Source organism: Propithecus coquereli, unplaced genomic scaffold (genome assembly GCF_000956105.1).
Source record: "Propithecus coquereli isolate 6110/MARCELLA unplaced genomic scaffold, Pcoq_1.0 Scaffold197, whole genome shotgun sequence".
Taxonomy (NCBI): domain Eukaryota; kingdom Metazoa; phylum Chordata; class Mammalia; order Primates; family Indriidae; genus Propithecus; species Propithecus coquereli.
The window spans coordinates 2,095,965-2,118,817 of NW_012144633.1; the positions used below are offsets into that span (position 1 = coordinate 2,095,965).

Consider the following 22,853-nt stretch of genomic DNA (forward strand, 5'->3'; position numbering starts at 1 on the left):
ATTAATATATTCTTTCTGCAAAAGAATTATAATACATTCCATTATGTTACAGGTTTTTTTCTTTTTAATGTTTGGTTTCATTTTGATGAAACAGTTATCTTCTTCCCTTAATTCGATCTGGCGTCTCCCCAAACTCCTTTTTCAAGCATTTCCCTTCTCTCAGGATAGGTTACTGTCTCAGGTGGTTACTTTTATTCATTATTCATTGATTCTTACTAGTATTCACTGTTGGAGAGTTGCTTTTTCAAGTTCTAGGTGTACTTACCAAGTTCCTTCATGTGCCAAACAAGGAAACCATCATCATCATTGCATCCATTATCATCATGATAAAGAAAACAGCACAGTCAAATGGAGCTTTTCTCTGTGTGTTAATATTGAGAGATCTTTTAAAGATTTAGATAATACTAGTTCCCTTCCTATAATTAACTTTTCCGTCTTTTCTTCCTACTTAGAATAAAATCTAAACTTCTTTCCAAGGTGGAGTGCTCATTGTTGGTGTTCCTAGCCTGCCCTCCAATCCCCATTTCCATTCTTTTGGCTCAGCACCCTGAATTTTTCTTTGGGGACCCACTTTTCTCCTAATCTTAGCATATACTTTAGATGGAACTAATTCTTTCCTCAGATCTGAAGTGGGTGCTTTACTTGGGGACTGAGCAATCATCATTTCCATGGTGAATGGTCCAGGGACAGACACACGACCCAAGTCGGTCCAATGGGGATCAGGTCTGGAAATTTTATGGCAATTGTTAGGAATCTAGTAAGTCTTCTAAGATTGCTAAGCTGCTGGAATGTATGGCTGAATTGTATATTCTTCACTAACTTGTGACGTTTCTTGCCACATTTTACCTTTCTGGAAATGAAGCAAACCCAGAGGAAAACAGACAGATGAGAGAGACCCAGATTGCCAAGATGCCATTTGAGTGTGTTTTTGTCCACACTTGAGCTCTGCAGACACCTAAGCCGATACATTCCCTTATTTGCTTGCACCAGTTTAAATTTCATTTCTGTTTCTTGCATCCCCCAAAGCCCAGACTCTTCACATGGCCTGAGTGGACAGGCTCCTGCCTCTCTCCCCTCATCTTGTGTTACATCCCCTCTTGTTCTCTATCTTGTAGCTGTTCTGACCTTTTGTCAGTTCCTAGAAAAAATCCACACTCTTTGCTACTCAAAGGACTTTGTTCTTACTATTCTCTTTCCTCCAAATGTCCTTCATGGGCTCCTTCTCCACCTTCAGATCTCTGCCTAAGTGCTACCTCCTCAGAGGCCCCCTAACTGTGTAATGCTGACACACAGCACACACGCCAGACTGCAGGTTCCCCTGGGGCGGGGACTACATGTGACCTGTTCAGGTTTATTACATCAGCACCTGGCATTGTGCCTGGTAGATAGTAAATGCTACAGAAATATTTGTGGGCAGATTTCTTGAATGTGCCATATTTGTTCTGCTTTTCCCTCTGCCTAGAATTTTCTTTCCTTAATTCTTTGCATAGCCAGCTTCTTCTTCCTTCAATCTCAACCCAAACACCATCTTCTCAGGAAGGCCTTCCCTGATCATAAATTCTGAAAAAAACACCTCTCTTCCCATCCTTTCTATTACATTGTCTGGTTCTATATTCTTCATCATACTTATCATGCCCTGAGATTATTTTGCTCAATTTTCCATTTATTTATTTATTTTCTGTCCCCAAACAGAATATAAGCTCTATGAGAGCAGAGATTGTCTTAATCCAAGCTTCATCCCTAGTGCCCTTGGCAGTGCCTGGCACATTACAGGGTCTCCCTAAATATACGTTTTTTGGCTGAATGGATGGGTGAATGAAAGTCAAGCACTACAGATTGCACTCATTTGTGTGCTTTGCCTTATTTAATCCTCACAACTGGGGGAAGTAAGCACTATTATACTGTTAGTTAGTTCCATATCACAGAGAAGAAAACTAAGTCTTAGAGAGACAATGTCATTTGTCACATTGTTAATAATTTGAAAAGCTGGAATGCAAATCCAGATATGCCTGTTTTGTGGATGACAATTCATTTTCTACCTCTTAAAATATCTGCTTTATTTCTCATAATGCCAAGTAGAAAAATAGGGTTCCTACTCCCCACTCACCGTCCCCCACTAGGCCATTAACCTTATCCTTATGGCTACAGGCAGAGCAGTTGGACAGCTGGACCTCCCGCAACCTCAGGTGCATGGGGTAGGGCCTGCCCTGATGGGCTCACTACACACAGGAAGCGGGAGAGTGCTTCCAGCTCCAAAAGAGAGAGCCAAGACGGGCTGGCCTGGGCATGCACCAGGAACGTTTCCCCAAACTTCACTGATCAGAAGAATTTCTCTCTTCCCAAGGGGCTGGGGCCAGAGGAGGTAAAAGAAGGAGGTGTCTGAGGAAAAGGGCAAAACTGTTTTCCTAATACGTCCAAGAGGGCCAAAGTTCCTGTTTTGTGGATGGAGGCAATAACGCAGGGAAAGGGAGAAATTTCCCCAGCTTCAGCCTTCAATTATAAGAGAAAAACTCTGAACGTGCCATTGATGTTGGAGATTCTGGGGTACGGTGGTGAGGGACATCATCTACACTAGCAATGTCAGGGCTCAGCTCAGCCGACACATGTAATCGTATCACTTCTAAAAAAATCACTTGGCTCCTCTGTACTACCTTTAGGGTCACGTTTAAACTCCTTCTCTGGGCAAGGCCCTTCTTGAGCAGCCCCAGCCCCTCTGCAGTCTTACTTCCTGGTCCCCTGCTGGCATCCCCCACAGCCATGGTGGCGGAGCCATAAACACCTTAGAGTTCCTCACATCTGTAAGCTATTGTGCAGGTCATTTCTTCCCTGTCTGACTAATTCCTATTCAGCTCTCAAGATCACGCAGTTAACCACGAGCAGCTCGAAGGCAGGTTATGAACCCTGGGCTTCTCAGAGTGGTTGCCTTGAATGAGTTTCAAGAAGTTGGCTGAAAGGCAACCTTGCTTGGAAGCCTTCCTGGAACCCACAGCAGGTGGTTCTCAAAGCACTCAAAGCAATTATAAATCTCTATTTATAATTCTTAAACTATACTTTAAATGTTGTTTTTCTTTTTTTCTGACAAAAGAGGTTGTGTCTTATGCATCAACATATCTCCAGTGTTAAGGCACAGTACCTAGCACATAGTAGGTACATGATAAATTAATTTTTGAATAAAAGCTCTTTGAACCTCTACAATGTGGAAAGCATTGTACTAAGCACTACTGGGGGATATAAACACGTGTCTCTGATCATAATGAAATGACCATTCATGGGGAATAAGACACGAAATGTTGACAATGTATTCTAGGAGGCACCGTGAGATAACCTGAAGACAATGCTATAGAAATTTAAAAGAGGGAGGGAACATTTCTGACTTACTTATAGTAATAACAATTACCACATACCCTCCTTTTCACCTGGAAATTGACTCTTACCTGTTAACTGTTTTCTAAATGGGTTTAGAAGTGTCTTTCATTGTCTATCTTGGATCTGTTTTGCAAGTAGGTGGGGCATAAATAATAAATAAAGAAAATAATGCCCAATGCCAAGTGATCAGGCTTGGAAGGCCCTTTGAGTTGTGGGCTCAGACAGTATCCTAAAAGTTTGACTTGGTGTTAAGGGGTGGGATTCTAAGTTAGAGGTAGCAGCGTTTAGATTCTACACTGAAAGGAAGCAAGCAGTGAGCCCTGGAAAAGTTGAAGGAAAGTGATAACAAAAATGGATGCTTCCCTGATCCCTCCTGGGACAGCTGTCTGTCCCCAAGACCCATGAGGACTTCTGGGCATCTCCTGGGAGGCAAAGAAATGAAATATTTGTGAGTCCTGAAATGTGGGAACAACAAATCATCCAAACAAGTAAACGGGCTAGAAAAATTATCTTCTTTCCCATTGGGAGCATTTGGTCTAAAATCTGATTTGTGCCTAGGAATTATCAGTCCAGAATTTTCATTACTTTAGAGGATCGATATTGCATAGTTCTGTAGGATCTATCATTTGAGTTTCGTGAATATCTCAGGACAACGCATGGCATGCCATGGTTAACTGGTTGGATAGGTCCATTAAGCTGAATTCTAATTCAAATATGAGCATCTCTGATTCTGTTTCTGACCGTAGGTGACTTTAATTCCAAAGTGACTTTTCCAATATTTCTGTTGAATGGGGCATGGAATAGCAAGTTTGTTGTGGGGTTTAAACATAAAGGATTTAAGAGCTGGGACGTGCCTTCTGGGTCAGTATGTAAATTAAGAAAGACTGAAACCTCATTTTCTTTTTCTTCTTTTTCACAAAAGAGGAAGTGGAGAGAAAGGAGAATACATAACTTGAACACAAAGTCTGGCTTTCTAAAATGCACCAGGTCCTCGCTCTCTTTTAAACTCGTAATTCTCATGGCATCATTCATGTGAAATTAATCACAGCTTTGTGACATCTCAGAAATAGTTTCGTGTTGCTTTTAACTACTCAACTTTTTATGTCTGTGTGTTCGGTAGTCTCGCATATTAGGCTACCAGAGGGAAGAGGATATATCTTTTTGATGTTAGATCTCCCTTCAACGTCTGCACAGTGCCTTGCTCAAGAAATTCTTGATAAGGAATTAATGAATAATCCTTGGAAGGAAAGATGTAAAGGTGACATTTATTTCTCTTACGGTGAGAACGTGCATTTCTCCGTTTATTTCGGATATGAATCAGCTAGTCAGCGTAAATTGTGCTTGTATATGCTCACTAGGTGTAGGTAAGAGCTTTGGCCGAGATTGAGAAATTCGTCGCGGGAGGATAATAAAGTGGGCGGGGATCTGGAAGGCTCGGAACCTCGAGGAGAAGGCGGAGTCACGGAGAGTTTGAGCCTTTCTGTCCAATCAAAAGGAGCCGGTAGGAGCCCGAGGGGGAGGTAAAGAAAGGGGGAGCGGGAGTTCGAGAATCCTGCCCAGTTACACTAGCCCGCCAGCTCGAACTGCAGCTTCTCAGCTTGGGTGCTTGTGCCCACGGACAGCGGCCGATTCCGAGACTGACCCCAGCAATGGCCTTTGCAAATCTGCGGAAAGTGCTCATAAGTGACAGCCTGGACCCTTGCTGCCGCAAGATCCTGCAAGATGGAGGGCTGCAGGTAGTGGAGAAGCAGAACCTGAGCAAAGAGGAGCTGATAGCCGAGCTGCAGGTAAGGCGAGCGGGAGAAAAGCGAGGTCTTCAGAGCAACCTCCGCCAAAACCAGCTGGCTGCGCTCGGGCCAGCACGCCCCCTCCCCTGTCCCCGTGTCAGTCAGTTCCGGGGCCTCCAGAGATTGGGGGATAGCGAGGGGAAGGGGAGGAGGAAGAAACGAACAGCGGCGAGCTGCAGGATGCAAACTTTTCCGTGCGATTTGCAACCGCGTGTTTCGCGTTGGCTTGCCTCCCGCGAGCACTGAAAAGTGCAGGCTGCTCCAACTGGTCCTGCAGGCTGCTCGCGGGATGCCAGCGCGGCTCCGGGCGCCTTCGTGCGCAGCGGCCCAGGCAGCCGGGTGCCGCCTCCCTCCACCTCCCCCACGCGCGAGGGCATCGGAGGAGGGGCACCAAAGTGGCCTCTCCACCCAGAACCCGGGGACCGACGACTCTTCCCGAACCAAGTCCTGGCCCGCCCAGCGGATTCCAGCCTCCCCTGGAGGGCGCCGGCGCAGTCCCAGCCAGTCTCGTGGCTGCTGGGGCGCTGCTGGGGAAGGCCCTCCTGGGGCGGCAAATGCGTACCCGCCTCTCGTCTGATGCAAGACTGCAGCGAGCTTTCACCGCCCCTCGGCCTCCGGGAGCCCTTGGAGGAAATGGGGGTGGGCGGGGGACCCACGGTCCAGGCTTAGCCTCCATGCGGGCCCTGGGCCGATGGCCTTACCTTTGGCTTCATACTGGAGTAGAATCTGATCCCAACACGCCTTCACCCCCCAAGGAAATTTATAGTCTTAGTAAATCTTAGGAACATATCTCCATTTGTTGTGATATATGATTGGTTAAATCTATTTCAAATCTTTACCTTGTTTGAAAAGGTTCTGCGAGGTTTGGTGGCCTTGGCCAGTACATTTATTTTGTGAACTCTCCACTCCAGTGCCTGCACTTCCTACCTCTTATGATCCACCCAGCTGCCCAGAGCCTCTTCCTCACCCCTTCGGAGGTATTCTCCCCACAGCTGCACAGTGCGTTTGAGAAGCCTGCAGGCTAGTTAGGGAGCATGGAGGACACACGGAGGCAACTGAACCGTTGTGACCATCCAGCTGACAGCGGAATTAGACCGTCCAGCTGCCTGATCCCCTGCTGGAAAGGCGGAGAGAGGAGAGCCTCTTCACACTCGTCACCTCCTTTCCTGTGTGAAGGTAGCAATAGCTCTGGGCAATGACCACGAAGGCAGGGGCGTGGCCTCTAGACCAGCTTCAGACCCTCAGACTCCACCAAAGCACCAGATGGGGAAGAGTGGCCTCAATTAGGGGCTTTGCAGCTCTCTAATGGAAATTAGAAATCTTATGCCCCAATGAAGGGGCAGGGACCTGAAGGGGCCAGGGAAGAATTGACAAGAATGGGAGGCCTCACCAGTCATGGGTTCCATGAAGTCAGGAATTGGCTGGGTGGGTGCTGGGAGTTGGTGCTGAAACTTGGAGAACTTTTTAAAGGCACTTAAAACCCTTGGCAGGAGAGAGGGGGGTGTTTGTTGGCTAACTGGACTGCTGGGCTTCATTGGACTGTTTGGGAGGGCTCAGCTTTCGTGCCTGTCTTTGTAAACCATTTGGTTCAGAATACCAATGAGTCTCCCCGGGCAGCCCGCTGAAAGGTCCTCATTTGCACACTCTGCCTTTTTATTCTGCATGTAGAGTTATCTGGCATAGCGTCTCCTGCCCTCCCCCATTTAAATCTTTTTAATGCTGAAGACGCTTTAGCACCATTCCTTGGTTCCCACATTTGCTCTCTCGCTTCCCAGTCAGGAAGTATAATTATTCCTCCCTTCCCCCTCGGTGGTGCTTTTCAGACTTGAAGCAAGTCACAGCTGGGTTTCATGGGTCATGATCAGCATTTCAAAGAACCAAGTAGAAAATATCGGAGAGCAATACAGATAGTAAGGCTATAAGTATTGTTTCACGGACTTTGTTTCAATTATGTGTGTGCATGGGGGGTATAAAATCACAATTTAAAGACATATTTCTTTTTGCGGGTCTCAGTCAAAAACATTTGGAAAACACCGGCTTAGAATAGTAAAGCACCCTGTTTGGAGCTCACTTCTTAAACCTAATATACAGAAAAACATTTATTTAATCTTACCATGCTTCAGTGGCTTTTCAACTTTGACCATGATCCACAATAAGAAATTCCTTTTATATCATAACTCACTATACTCATACGTATAGTGTATACACATAACATACACACAGATTTTATGAAGTGATACTACATCTGATGCATTCTGATATTTTCTTCTGTTTGGTTAAATAACAGTGCTGGTCAGGACCACTAAATTGAACAATAGTAATGCATTTAACTTACTGAAACACAGTTATATCTTTATATCTCAGAATTTTAAGAAAGATTAAGAAGGGAATAAATCTTTCCATGCAAGAGTTCATCTTTTCAAAGGCTCTTTTAAAATAACAAGTTCCCAGCTTTTACACAGGGTCTAGTTTATAAAAGTTAAATAGCCACCTGGTTGATCAGGAATACGGTATACCTGCCTTCTCTATAGCTGGGGAATATGATTTGGAGCATTTCAGTGACTGCTTGTGATTTAAGACAGAGGCAGGAGCAATGCTAGAATTACCCCTAAGGCCAAGTCTGTCCTCTTGGGAAAGAAAGCTTGTGTGAACTTGAGGAACAAGAATGGGTTTCCACTGCTGAGTTAGCATAGTTTGTCTGGAACTGGCTTCAGTCAAGCAGTTTTCCAGCCGAAAGGCAGCTAAGGGCAGAGGGAACGGGGAGGACGATGTGCAGGAAGTGCGGGAAGTGCCCGTTCCAGCCGCAGCGGGATACAGAAACCACATGCAAAGAGCAGTAAACTGCAGAATGTTGAGACTTGCATTCTCAGCCAGGAAGTGCCAAAAAGATGGGAGGACCTCAGGGTCCTGGAGAAGAAAGTTCTAATCGCCAACTGCACTGAGGATGTGAGCAGATGTGGGTTTTTGATAGTTTGCAGAAGTAGAGGAGAGAGCTGGCAGGGAGCAAAGTCTTTGGAAGGAGATTTATGGCCTGAGGTGGGAGGGGCCTTGGAGTGCAGGGGTTAGAGGGCTCAGCGGGAGAGGGGTTGGCTGTCAGTAAATATGTGCTGATTGGATGACTGGATAGGGCAGGTGGTTGAGGTTCTAACAGGCTGTGGAAGCCAGTTAACTCTAACCAGTGTGGAAACTCGGCTCTAATGTGGGGGTCAGGGTCTCCTGAATGGGAGTCTCCAAAGGCAGATTCCACCCTGGGGACAGGTGAGCTTTGACACATGTCTGTACCAGCCTGATTGGAGATTCTTAGATTCCCTGGCATCAAAGAAGGCTGGTTCGAGGGAAAAGTGGAGACTACAGGGTATATCTCTGAAAGGGAGACCCATCCAGAGAGACTGATCATTATAAAGAAAAACAGTGCTGTTTCTGTGTTCTCAGTGGCTGCCAGGAGGGGTGGACTGCTGGGGTGTCTGCCTCCCTAGAGCTTGTGTTTCCTCTGGGGGCAGATTGGCAAGGTTTGGGAAGCATGGCGGCCGTTTTGGAGAGAGCACTGAAGGGTCCAAAGGAATGATTGGGGCCTGAGATGTGGGCCCTGGAACTTGATACTAGAGAGGCAGGGTGATAAGATATGACTCTGGGTGGTCCCTGCTTCACTTGCTCCCTCCCCCCTTATCAGTTGAACTTTGACCCTTGGTCCTGGATTGACCACTTCAAAGGGGGTTTATTTCCTCAGTGTGTTACCCATTACCTAAGGTGTCCTTACTGGTTGCAAAGATATGCATGCTAAAAATGTGCTCATACACTGCCCAGCTGCCCTCCAAAACAGTTGTGCAGTATACACTTCTGTTCCCCTCCACACTCACCAACACTGAATATTATCAATTTTCTTATTTCTGATGGGGGATTTTCAGGCACACGGAGTGTTTCCATTACTTGGGGAAGGACGGTAGGTGTGAGGATGGGAGCTGGTGCGGGTAGGTTTCCATGAGCCTCTCAAATCACCGAATTCATTTAATCAGTGGGAGTGTTTTATTACTAACCATGAGCTTACCTATAACCTAAAGGCAAGTTGCTCTTCTAGTTAGAGGCATTTGTGCCTGTTTCTACTGTCCCCCAATGGGCAGGCTGGCTGGAAGGAGCAGGTTACCAGATGATCGGGGCACGTTTGTTAGGGACCCTAGATGCCATCTTGGAGAAGCCACGTGATTTCTGGAGTCTGTCTCTCTAGGTTTAGCTGTGGTTAAATGCTGTGTTTGGGAGGTAGTTGAGAACTTGGACTTTGGCACTTAAGAGTCTTGGACTTGATTCCAGCTTCTGCCATATCCTAGCTATGTGACCTCAGCAAGGTCACATAGCTAAATTCTTTACATACCAGCTTACTTCTCTGTAATGTGGAGATATTTATAATATCTTTCTCAGGATTGTTGTGAAGCACAGTGCCTGACATAAAGTACTTGCTCAAAAAATGGTAGCTATTATGACTAGTAAATCCCTCTAAGAGATTTTACAGTTTGGTTTCTGCACCCAGCTGGCTGTCGCCTTGGCTCTGGCCTTATCATTTTGACATCTTGGCAGGCCCACCAGCTCTTCCTTGGTTACAGCCTCAGATTTGGCAATGGCAATGACTTTCCAGTTCTTGGGGCTAGTTTTTGACCTATAAGAGCAACCTTGGGCAGATTACCTCTCAAAACCTCTGTTTCTTCATCTGGAAAATGGGGATAATTATGCCTCTTCTCCTTGGAGTGAAGTGACCTGCCACGGTGACCTACCCCGTCATTGGCGGACCCAGGACTAGAACCCTGGCTTCCTGATTCCTGGCTTGGTGCTTTTGCAACTATGCTTACTGTTTTCTCACCAACTTGGGACAGCCAGTTTGGGACAGAGGGTGGACTTGTACACCTGCTCCATTTCTTGGGGTTTCTCATTTAGTGTTTGGGCAAGAACATCCTTATTCTGGGAAGATACCAGATACCCCAGGGATCTGGGTGAGTCTGAGGAAGACTGTCTTAGGGTCTAACTTAGCCCAAGTATAGTGGCAACAATGAATTGAGTGTCTTATTTTTTGCATATATATATTTTAATCTAATATTGCCTAGGTCTCTGAGCATCTGCAGATGAGTTTAATGGCTCTGGTTGCCCTGCCCACCCCCCCCCCTTACTTTGGTCTCAACTTTGGGAAATGTTTTTCATTCAACCATTGTTTCATTCACTTCATTTAGTCATTCACCCAACCAATTATTGAGTGCCTTCTGTGTGTGGGGCGCAGGGACTTACAAAGTGGAGTCAGATCCCCCCTGCCTGTCAGTAGCTCAGCGAGCGTCTCATGGAGGAAATGATGTTCATTAAGCACGGCCAGGTATTGTACCAGGTGCTATACCTGTCCTAGCTCATTTCCTGCTCACACACTTAAGGAGGCCGAAGCTCAGATTCATAGCTGGTAAGGGATGGTGCTTGGATTTGAACCCAGGCTTGACTGATGGCCGGCCTTTCAGATGTGAATACACATGACGTTGCCTTTGTTTCTTTCAGAGAAACAAAGAACACTGCTGTGTTTGAGCACAGCAGTGTGCCGGAATGATAGGGTGTGCAGAAAGGAGTAGGAAATGGTCCTTGACTTCATCGTGCGTCTGATGGACATGCCAAGTGTTCATCCAGGATGGGCTGGCCCTGGGCACTGCCCAGGCTGCAGGTATTGTGGTGCTGTCTAGAGAGATGCGCTGGGCGCCCAGAGTCTGATGCTGCCTCTTGTTGAGGGAAAATGCTTGGGAAAATGCCAGGGAACATACTTGGTATGATAGAGCTGCAGTCTCCTCCCCTCGAAATGAAAATCGGCATGAGTCCTAGTCCACCCTTCCCTGCAGTCTGTGCTGAGGATGCCGGAGATGTCTATGAGCATCCATCATCAATGACTTCCCATGGCTCTGGGAGCACACCTCTTACTCAAGTATAAGCAATGATGTGCCTGAGGTTTTAGGAAGTCTCACAGAACGACTTGGTGGACCCAAATGTTTCTTCTGCCTCAGGATTGCGAAGGCCTTATCGTGCGCTCAGCCACCAAAGTGACCGCTGATGTCATCAACGCGGCTGAGAAGCTCCAGGTGGTGGGCAGGGCTGGCACAGGCGTGGACAATGTGGATCTGGAGGCCGCGACAAGGAAGGGCGTCCTGGTCATGAAGTAAGTCTTGGAGGGGCAGGTGTGGAGACTAACCAGGAAGGGGCAGGGAATCTCACAGTAGAGAAAGCAGAATCAGTTAGAAGGGCTTCCAGGAGGGGGCCTTGTCTAGGGCCTGGGTCCAGACAGGTGGGCAACACTGACAGCCTAGTGGTTCCCAAGGCTTTTGAAATGGAGGCCCTCTGAGTAATCTCAACACGTTTCACAAACCCACCCCACATGCAGTGCTTGCACCTCTGCAGCCTGGCTCGGGAGTCAGAAGCACGTTAGTGAATTTATCTGCATTCTCTGCCTAAGCTCTGTTCCCTTGGCCTCCATTGTTCTGTTCCTGGAAGATTTTTTTTTTAGCTGTTTACAGATGTACAACCTTTGCTAGTAGACTAGTGACTTTACATTCTTCCTCGTCCTCTTCCTCATTTCCCTGCACCCTTCTGGAGCTGAGACCTCAGTTTCTCTTTGAGTGTTCCAGGGCCAAAAGGAGAAGGGTCTCCTTTAGAGCTGTTTTTGCAGAAGCCAGGGACAGAGGTCATTGTCAGCGTGCCTGTGCTGTGCTGTACCTTTTCTGGCACTCAAATGGCGTGGCAAGGCCATCCCCAGACCTCTTCTGTGTCCTCAGCCTTTTCCCTGGGGGACCTCACTGTCCTCAAGACTCCCCCCACCCCACCCCGCTGTCTAACTCTCCCTTGCACTTCCCCCTGGAGGGTAGGGGTTAATTGACAGGTCACCTGACTGAGGTCAATATCGGACAGCAGAAATGTTAAACGATAACCCATCCCACATTCTTGCCCTGGACCCAAAGCAGCCAGCCCCCAGCCTCCACACCTCTGCCCCCTCCCCTATGCAGCCTGGTCACTGGGGGACAATGGGAAGCCAGGTGGCTTTGCAGAAAGACAGTCTCTGAGAGTCCTTTTATCTTATACAGCATCTCTTGACTTTTTCTCCTTATAATCTTCAATTCTAGAGATGAAAAGACAGACCCAGTAGGGGAAGAAGGAAGGTGAACATGTAGGTTAAATTCTTTAAAAAACATAAAAAGACCTTTGAGAAAAGAAAAACAGTTTTGTGAATTGCCACCTCATTCTCCTTTCTATAAAATGGGCAGTCTGCATTGCCCGTGTGTTAGGGTGTGAGGAGGCTTTCCTTAGTTCAGAACTTGTTGAGAGATAGGAGGAGAGGTCAAACAGGCGGAGATGAAAATATTAGCTTTGTTACTAATAAAAGCCATGCTGGGTAACTTGATGAAGGTCTGTGGGCAGTGGGCCGAGCTCCAAACTCAAGACGCTTGCTCAGTCATCACGGGCTCAGCTTGGGTAAGATCGATGGCGTGGAGCGGCAGGGAATTTGTGCTGTCTGTGGGCAGGTAGATCCTGAGATGAGAGCAGAGAGGAAAGCGCTGAGCCACACACAAATCTCCAGATCACATGAGACATTTCTCCTCTGCCTCGGGAGGAGCGAGTGAGTTTGGGTAGAGAGGCCAGGTGTGTTTCTCTAATGGAGGTCCCTCTGCAAGGAAGCATAAAGCCAGGGCCAGGGGCTCTCCTTCCAGGCCTGGGCGTGGGGCAGGAGTATGTGAGAGAATCCAGGATGACAGCATGGGCTTGGGGATTTGTACTAAGAACTGGTAAGCTCATGTGCAGGAGAGAGATCACAGCCTCACTCAAGGCTTTCTCTTGCGGTGGGAGTGGGAATACTGGGTCTTGGCCCACTGATGTCACCTCTTTTCTTCCATCTTTAGCACCCCCAATGGGAACAGCCTCAGTGCCGCGGAGCTCACCTGTGGGATGATCATGTGCCTGGCCAGGTAAGTCCCTGACTTCTCAGCAGAGCCAATCTCTGGTGTGCCGATTCTTACCCCTTGCCCAGCAAACTGATTCAGAGAAACTTAGAAACATTTCAGCCTGGTGACATGTGGACTACTGAGAACCTTCAAGGCCATCAGTCCTGTTCTCAACGTTCATTACACAGGTTCCCTAGTACATGAAGCCTAGGTGGCGAGGCTTCTCAGGCATCCAGTGACTGCATACGGGGAGGGCAGTAGATATGGCCGTTGCTTGTTACCCAGGAGCAGGCTCACTGGGAAAGTAAGTGCCTGCGTGGCGTGATTTTTCTTCTGTTTCTCCTCAGTCATTTTCCACTCCACGCACAGACACTGTTCCTTCTCTAGCCTCTAACCTTTGCAAACACTCTCCGTACCCTGCTGCCTGGAGCATCCTTCTCCATTACCTTTGTCTAGTATTCTCTACTTATTTTTCAAGATTAAGCTCAGGTGTCTATTCGTCATCCAAGATTCTCTCTCTGGCTTCCCCAGCTGGGCTGTGTTCCTCACTGATTCCTCTGCCCCCAGGGCTTACCTCTGTCACTGTCGTTACAAACCTGTATTGTAACAGAATGGAATAAAAACCTGTTTCGGGATCCCTGTGTCTACCTGTGGCTCCATAACACAATAGAATGCAAATGGTCAAATCTCTTGCTCTTCCAGCAGGAGTTCTGGGGGCTATGGGCCTCTCGAGTAGAGGGGACAGCCTGGAAACCAAATGGATTTGGTGCATAATATGCACAAGTCTTATTGTGTTAGGTGGTAATTTGGCAAAACTGATTGCATTGAGCGCTTCTGTTGAACAGGCAGTTCGAGCATTTCTGTGGTCGGTGGGAAGGGTGACCTTCCCAATAAACAGGGGAGGAAGCTGTTCTAGGTCCCTTCAAAGATCCTTGGAAACTTAAACCAGTGGGTTTAAGCAGTGAGGTCTCTTTACTTCATTCAGGCCTGAAACCTTCTTAGACCAAGAAATAACCTTTTTCCCATCTCAAGACCTGCTTTCCCTCCTGCTGGGGGAGGATCTGGGGAGTTAACCTTTGCTCTAACTCCTCCTCAAGCTTTCTACCTAAGATCCCAGATATGCGCGGATCTTCACTGGTCAGGGAAGGGGGACGGTGGGGAAAAGGAGACACAGGGCAGCTTACACAGCAGAAGGGTTAGGGTTAGGGTTAGGGTTCGGGTCAGGGTTAGGGGACCCGAGCCGGCCAACTGGATCTCCCAGACCATCTCGGCTGAGTATATCTCCCTCTGGGGAAGTACAGAAACCTGGTGTTCTGGTTTCACCTGAGCTGTTAAATTCAGTGATTTGATTTTATTGAGTGGGAAGGGATCTCAGTGCAGCTTCCTATCTGAGTAAGGACCTCACTTTTTTTTCTGGAGGTGGAAGGAAGGGATTGGGAGCCTGCTAGTCCAGGGCCGGCTTTATTTAAAGGAACAGGTGAAGTGCTGTGATTTAAAGGCAGCTTTCTGTTCTCAACCACTCGTGTCCATGAGCTCACTCCTCAAATATGCATGAGAACTCAGGAATACACGCCCTGTTGAGAAGCCATCACCAGTGCCTTTTTTGCCCTGTAAGCTGTTACGTGTTGGTGTCATCAGGCGCTTTCGTAGCAGGGAAGCAGAGGAGGGAAGGGGTGCTGCACACTGTCGCGCTGGGCAGTGCAGGTGCAGAGCAGGCCCAACGGGGCCTCACGGTGGGGACCTTGAGCAGACGGCAGGAGCTCCTGAGGTCGGGGGAAAGGGAGAGTGCAACAAATGCAGGGGTCACCATTTTTGCCTGCTTCACCTTCTCCTCCTCGTGTAGGTCAGGCCAGCTACATTTAACTCTCAGGAGACCCCTTGCCCGCATCGTGGCCCTCCCCAGTCTGGCCTGGTGAGGACCCCAAAGTGTTGGAAGTATTGAGACCTATGGAGGCTCCGTGACCAGCTGGGTACAGCAGCGAAGGGGGGGCTTGGGGATTTCCTGTGCTCTGTGATGTCGCACGCACGTCGCTCAGCACTGTGGAGTCAGGTGGGCAGAGAACAGGATGCGACAGAGAGGCAGGCAGGCCCCGTCTCACTAGGTCCAGGGCATTTTATCAAGCTGGCTTTCCTCAGAAGCCAGCAGATCCTCGAGGCACGTCACTGCCCTTATTACATTCCTGGAACGAGGCCCCTCTCCCGAGGCCTGTTGGCCCAGAGCAGTGAGGTGGAGCTCGTTCCCCAGGAGGCCCATCACTTGAGCCCCCTTGAGTTTACCATAAGAGCACGGGGCTCTGTGATGTAGGGGACACATTCCACGCTCAGCATTACCCTCGGATGGAAATCTGTCTCCTGGCGATGTGCAGACACGAAAGAATGTTTGCTCATTAGCAGTCAGTCAAGTGAAGGTACAGGAACAGGGTTTGGAATCTCTCTTCTTACACGCATACACCGTCACACTCACATACTGAACTTCTGGCTGGCAGGAAGGCCTGCATTTCAGTACTTAGGAAGCTGACTGTGGCAGGGATGCCTCTCCTGGCTTTTAACCTATTCAGGTGCTTCCGGCTGGATGATGGCAGCAAATTGTTTAGTGCTGGTGCCGCCTTCCACGCAGTTGTGAACATTAGATGAGCTAATATGTGTCTGAACATTTCTTGTGCAATATCTAGAGTAGAGAGGGTCGTCCTTAAACAATGTTTCTCATCCCTCCCTTTTTTGCCCCCAGAGATGCCTTGCTGACCCATGTCCCACATGATATATCTTACCCTAACTTTGCCCTAATTGCCACTTTCTCTGTCCGCTCCAGAAAACGCACATGGAGACTCAGACCTCTGTATGAACCATAGGCTCTGTGTGTGTGTGTGTGTGTGTGTGTGTGTGTGTGTGTGTGTGTGTGTGTGTGTGAGTGTGAGTGTGTGAGTGTGAGTGTGTGTGTGTATGTGTGTGTGTGTGTGTGTGTGTGTGTGAGTGTGAGTGTGAGTGTGTGTGTGTGTATGTGTGTGTGTGTGTGTGTGTTTGGTGGTGGGCCAGGAAGGCAGTGGGCCAGGATGTTAGAAGTGTTGGGACCGGGCATTCAGGACAGAAGGGAAGTGTCTGGACTGTGGCACCCACCCACCCCAGACTAGAGTAAGAGCCTTGTGGCTTAAGAAACTCTCAAGGAAGAATGAGTAATTAGATGGAAGACATTGTAAGTTGTGGTGCTGGGTGAGACAGGAAGATCAAAATAATTCCTTGAACTGCTGGAGCACTTGATGTCACCAGAATCACCCAACAGCCCACTCAGTTATCCCTGCAAACCTGGAGGACTGACGACTGCCTGGAGGAGAGAACTCCTAGAGTCACTCTGATTGGGACCTCAGTGGCCACGGTGGAATCAGAACTTCCCAGACACCTGGCTGGAGACAGAATCCCAGGCTTCCCAAGTCAGGTCTTGCCCAAGGTTTCCCTCTCATACCCTCCTTTACCCGCTTGGTGTTTCTGAACCTGGACCGCCAGACCCAGTCTGAGCCTGGTTCCTGGGGCAGTGACCGTCGTGGGTGGTGGCTGTGCAGGCCTGATATCGCACCTAACTTCCTTTGCTGGCGGCGTCTGAGTGGGCCTGCTGAACCTGTGTCTGTGCTTGCAGGCAGATTCCCCAGGCGACGGCTTCGATGAAGGATGGCAAGTGGGAGCGGAAGAAGGTGAGCAGCTGGCCTTGCCCCACCCCTTCTGCGCTCAGGCTCCAAGGTCCACTCGCAGTGCTGACTTCAACTTCTTTGCCTTTTGCCTATTTGGTTACAGTTCATGGGAACAGAGCTGAATGGAAAGACACTGGGAATTCTTGGCCTGGGCAGGATTGGGAGAGAGGTGGCTACCCGGATGCAGTCCTTTGGGATGAAGGTAAGAGATCGCTGCACCCCTTTGACGTGGGACTCTCTGGAGCAATTTTGGAAGAGGCAGCTTGGCTTAGGAGAAACCAAAGGCTTTGTTCTAGGAGGTTTGACCATCCATTAGAGCCCCTGACTAAACAGATGGTGAAGCCAGGGAGAGAGAGAATGTTGGCCTGCTGATGTGGACATTTGAACTCCAAAGCTAGGAGAACTTGGTGGAGCTCCTGTCCTCCAGCTCTAGAGTGAGTGACAGCCCTTAGTCCCAGAGACCAGGCAGGGTTCTGTGTCCTGCCCCTCCTTTCCTCTCTTGCTGTGAGGGCTTCCTGGTTTTGCTGTGTCTGCTGTCTTGTGATAATTAAGAAAACAAGAGCAAATTTATAGCTTTACAACAGAGCAATTGCCTGTCCATCCTTTAGTTTCCCTCCATATTCCAGAAAAGACTTAAAGGTGCTTGTATATACACCGTGACGTGATTGTAGAGCCACAGTGGCCGACATACCTCAACGTGTGTCTCAGAAACCATGCCTGACCACTGCCTTTTGCTGCTGTGGGAGCTCAGTAGGCTTCTGGCTGAGGGAGGGTTGCTATCAATAGCAATGCCACCCCCTCGGGCCAATCCAGGAAATCTTGCAAACAGGCGAGGCAGAGCTGCCCAGATAGGCCAGAGAGATGAGGCAGCTAAGGAGAGGCTAGCGGGCATCTGACATCTCTATGTTCACTGTGGCTGTTGAGGGAATTACAGGGATTATGGGCTCAAACTGCAGCCGGGAAGGCTTTAGGTAAACATTGAGGAAAATAGTTTGACAATCAGATCATCTCAGGTCTAGAAAAATTTACATACAGCTGCTATGAAATTTTCTCTTCCTCTCCATGCCTCCTACCTGCTTAGAGTTAGAAGGAACCTTATGAAGAAGGAACCTTATGAAGGAACCTCCATCCAGAATTCGTAAGCCCAGGGCCTCCTAGCAAATGGATGGTAGTGAGAGCCTGGGTGGGCGTCCTGTTGTACACATTGAACATCTTCCTCTTCCTCCTGCCCCTACTCCCCACCTCAGTTACGTAAGTGAGTCAGATGTCTTTCCTAAACCTCAGTGCTGGGTGGGGGACGGGGGGCTGCCAGCTATATTCTTCTGGATCCCTGAGAGCAGTGTGTGGCCCAGCGGGAGCCCTTTGAAAACAAGCCACAGCCTTGCCCTCTGTGCAGGAGTAGAGGGATGCCGTAAGCCACAGAGAGCACTTTCTCCTCCTTCTTCTTTCGTAAGGGATCAAAGTCATGGCTTAGCCCATGGAGAATTCTCATCTTCTAAAAGCAGGGCTCAGGGTTAAGTGAAACTAAGAGCACAAGTAGCCAAACTGGTAAGCGTTTCGTTGATGAAGCGGCAACTCGAAGGCAGGCTCCAGGCCGGTGGCCATTCCATAGCTCCCACTCTCCCTCTCTGTGGCTCCCTTCCCCATGGCTCGCCTTCCCCAGGGCTCCCCTTTCTCTGGGGACCCTCTTCCCCAGGGCTCCCCTTCCCCACATCTCATTCCCTGTGGTGCTGCTGCATATCAGACTACTCTGGTTCAGGACCATTCATTGCCAAGGAGACTTTGGCAGTGACTTAAACCAGACAGAAGCCCCTCCTCATCCTGACTAATTGAGGTGATAGGTAAGCTCGTCTGTTCCTCCAGCACCACTCGGCTGAGCCGCTGCCCCAGGCTGCTTCCGGGGGCACAGGGGCTTGTGTGACCTGGAGTATCGACATCAGGAAGTGACCCCCACCTCGGAGGCCTGTGTTTGATTCAAACAGACACCTAGAGCCTGCTCACTGCACTGCAGTGGTCATCTGTGGCTCAGGGCACATCACCAGTGACAGGCCTGAGTGCTTTATTCCCATGCCCGGCACTGCTCTAAGGATGCTGGTGCCTTCGCTTTGGGTTTCTTCCGTCCAGATGCCTCTGGAGGGTCACTCTCTGTTGTCTTGCTTCTGGTTAATGTCTTCATAACCCCAGAAATGTGGCTTGAAATGTTCCCCCTCATGCTCAGCCCCTCCAGAGCTACCTGGACCTGGTCATTCCGCAGGGTCCAAGTGGCCTGGCCCCCTGATCAGCTGCTTACCCTGACCTGTGCCCTGTCGCTTTTCTGGGTCCAGATGCATTTTGTCTCAGGGCAGAGAGATCACCAACCTGTGTCATCCCAACTTCTGGCGATGTTCTAGCACTCATGGAGAGCAAGATTTTCTAAAGGGAAAGGAACAATCTTGAATAAATTATGAAAGAGATAGTTCACAAGCATCCAGACAGGAAACAGTGCTCAGTGTTTATTAAACACAAGTTGTTGCAAACTAGCTTCCTTCTCTCTTTGGAAACCATTATTAAACAGTAGAACATGGAAATCCCTAGATGTCGTATATCTGATTATTTCAAACGATATTTTAATAGTGTAATAAATGAATGCTTTCTCATTAAAATTAAGATATAGAGAAGGATCTTCTTGATTACCGTCCCAATCCCAGGCTCCTCATGTTAACATCAGTTTGGCATGTGTCATCTCAGACTTTTTCTATGCATTTACACAGAATGCATAGATCAAATAGTTCCATGCCTATAGATGGCTTCTGCGCCTGCAGAGAATATAATATTGTACATGGTGTTAAGATAAAAAGATATGTCTTGGAATAACTAGATCTACCGTATTTTTAAACTGTTTTGTGTAATTCTGCGTGTATAAATGGCTTTGTATTTGGCCATTCCCCCAGTGATGGGCATTTAGATTGTTTGCAAATGTGGACTTCAGCAAGACATCACTCATGATTCCCTTGGGGTTAAGATGGAGCCCCTGAGCTTGGGGCTGTTGAAGGGATTAGTAGGGTTAGTAACTGGGCGAAGAATGGGCCAGTCTGGAGGGAGGTTGTACACAGCAGTGCGGGGCTCTGCCTTGTCCACCATTCTCATCAGCAGCCTGGATGATGTGTCATTGGAGGATGACAGGAAGCAGGGAAGAGGCAGTTAATACTTAAGAGTGCAGAATCGGGGCTGAAAAGACACAGGAAGGCTAGCATGATTGGTCACCCTAACAGGAAATTTAGCTAGAATACATTTCAGTGCCCTACACATAGGCCCAAAAAGCGACTTGACAGGTTTTAGATGCATTAATAGAAGCATTTGTCAAAAGCTTTTCTGGGGGAGGAGGGCTTTGGTTGACCACAGAGCAATGTGATTAAGAGTGGCGTGGCTGATGGAAAAGGTAATGTGACTTTTGGCAGCATTAAAAGAAATCTGGTTTCCAGAGCAAGGGAGGCGACATTTGTCACCGCAGCCTACTGGTGTTCATACAGGTCCCGCTCTCTATGCTTTTTCTGTCTGTGAAACTTTTTCTTGATAGTGTTGCCGGATAGCAGGTTGTAACCTTAGAGACTCGACTCATTCGTGCTGGCGTGTTCCCGAGAATGTGTTAACGGGCCCAATCCAGTCAGGAGCCGAGCCTCGTACTGTCTTATCGAGAGTTTCCATGAGGGAGCAGACCAGCAACTCTTGACAGTTTCTTTGTGGCCAGTGTTGTGGTGAATCTGACTTTAGTTCAGAGGGCTGGACATTGAACCCAAAGCACCAGTTGTCACCAATTCTTCCAGGTCCAGCTAGCATTTGCCGAGGTCTTCTGTGTCAGTTTCTGTGCTCAGGAGGACCTGCGGGGTCAATATTATTACCCCAGGTTTACAGATGAGGAAAGCGAGGCCCAGAAACGTTCTATGATGCGCTGCAGATGATATGAGTGGTGGAGTCCCGCCCGGTCATTCTCCCGACTTCCCGTCTGGTGCTCTTTGCCCAGTGCCACTGTTTTCATTCATGATCCGTGATAGTAAATGGTCCCTGAGCCTCGTCACTGTGCTCAGCTGTCCGGTCCAGGGCAGGCAGCTCCTGTCTCAGTCTGGTACCTGGAATCCTTACCGCCCCAGAGCAGTACGAATTTTCACTCTTCTCAGGGCCTCAGGCTCTGGCAACGTGCCCTAGGGACACAGGTGGGAGCGAGGAGGGAGCCCAGAGAGACAGCAGGTGACAGCACTCTGGGCCTTCCCCTCTGCGGCTTTGAATTGATCTGTTTTTAATTCGGGTTTCTGTTTAAGATTCCACTGTGGCGAAAGAGAGATTTCTAATGCTAAGCCAGAAAACTTGGCTATGGGCTGGAGAGGGGGTGTGACCGTAGGGTTTATTGGAGCGCCTGTAACGGGAAGGCCTCCTTGCCCTCCCGTGTGCTCTGCTGAGCCAGCAGGGCCCTGGAGCCGGCGTGATCAGCCTCTCAGGGCTGCCTCCCATGCCGGCAGCTAGGAGATGCCCTCGACTGCAGCACCCTGGCAGGGACGCGTCTTCTGGGCCTGGCGTCATCCCTTCCACCTGCCCAACATGGTCTCCTGGTGTAAGAGCCCCAACCCCCAGCTGAGTGCAGCTCCCCTCTGCCCTGGCTCTCTCAAATGAAGAATAAGAAGAGGGGTTTTCTGAGCCAGATTCTTTCCCTGCAGTTGTCTGCGGATAAGTTAGTCTCTCTCTGTGAAAGAAGGGAGCTGGGGCAGTGCCTCACTGACCACTGAGGAAGGTGCTCATCTGCTCCCCCAGCCCCGGGCACCTGCCCGTGGGGCCCTGGGCTGGGCGAAACCTGTGGGACCTTCTTTCTGCCAGCCCCAGCTGTTTCTTGCCCGCCGAGAGGGAGCAGGCGATAGGGCTCTGCGAACTCGCTTAGTCAGGCTCAGCCTGTGGTCTCTGTTGCTGTGCCCTCCTCCCCACACCACACGAGAAAAAATACATCTGGATTAGAGATGAACAGGCCATTGTTCCAGCCAGCCTCAGAGCCAGCAGACAAACAAGGGCAGGGGGCCTGCCTCCTCCCCTGGGCGCTGGCTTCTCCCCACAGGAAATAAGCAGGTTGTGTGTGATGAGACGGCAATGTCTGAAGAAGCCCCTCTTGGTGCTGTGGGCCGGTGGCCCTTACAGGACACGGAGTGGGACATCTTTTCCCCAAAACCCCCACCTATGGCTGGGTAGGGCCTCTTGGCCTTCTGTATTCCACAAGGCTAAAGATGAAAAATGTGATCTAGAAGCTTTACCTTACAACCATTTGTAGTTTCTTCCCTAGAAGTACTGAATTTTAAATAGAAGTCCTCTTCTCCATTATGTTTCAAAGTAGCTTTTATATTTCTCTAGTCTTGAAAATAATTCACGTACATGTGCCCTGTTCCCCAGACGCCGTGCACTTGCAGCCGGCTTGCCTCCCTCTGTCTGATGCAGGGGCATCCAACAGCGCCAGCACGCTCTGCAGAACGGTGGGGTGGAGAACTTAGAAAGCACAGGAAAGCACAGAGGGGAAAAATAATCCCACCATTCAGAGACAAGCGCTGTTAAAGTATTATATGCTGGGTGTTCTTTCTGTTTGTGTTTAACCCTGAGCCGGCTCTGAACATTGCCCTCTCAGGGTTAAGAGGAATTTCCCTCCAAATAATTCTGAATGAGTGAAGGTTAGAGCAGGGGATGACCAAAGTCACCCACCAGTCCAGGTCCAGAGGGGGACGACTTGTGCCTTTGCGCACAGCTGACAGTCACTGAGGGAGGACGCAGGCCCAGGTCTTCTGGCTTAGAGCACACCCAGGTCCTGTCTCCTGATCCTGCCCTGCTCCACTGCCGTCCTCCTGCCTCACTTCTGCTCGCTCTATTGAAATACTTGGTGCACCTGCCTGGTTTCTGGCCCTACGGGGCCCCCTGGCTACATCTGCCATCTCTCCCCTTTCCTGGCTGCCCTCGCTGAAGACGCCACTGCTCCCCTGTCCAGCCACACATGAGCTGCTCTTGCTCGTGTGCGTGATCAGAGTCTGGAAGCAGACAGACCTCCCTCTGAGCCCTGGCTGTGCCCTCCATGT

The 22,853-nt window shown here is 49.1% G+C and overlaps 1 protein-coding gene across 1 annotated transcript in view; it reads left to right on the forward strand.

The window, feature by feature from the left end:
* The first annotated feature begins 4,844 nt into the window (after positions 1 to 4,844).
* Positions 4,845 to 22,853, forward strand: part of PHGDH (phosphoglycerate dehydrogenase) — a 30,201-nt gene continuing 12,192 nt past the window's right edge. The window contains exons 1-5 of the mRNA XM_012643447.1: positions 4,845 to 5,153; positions 11,171 to 11,322; positions 13,055 to 13,120; positions 16,725 to 16,779; positions 16,880 to 16,978. Of these exons, the coding sequence (XP_012498901.1) occupies positions 5,016 to 5,153; positions 11,171 to 11,322; positions 13,055 to 13,120; positions 16,725 to 16,779; positions 16,880 to 16,978 (510 nt within the window). The 5' untranslated portion in view covers positions 4,845 to 5,015. The remainder of the gene's footprint in view (positions 5,154 to 11,170; positions 11,323 to 13,054; positions 13,121 to 16,724; positions 16,780 to 16,879; positions 16,979 to 22,853) is intronic.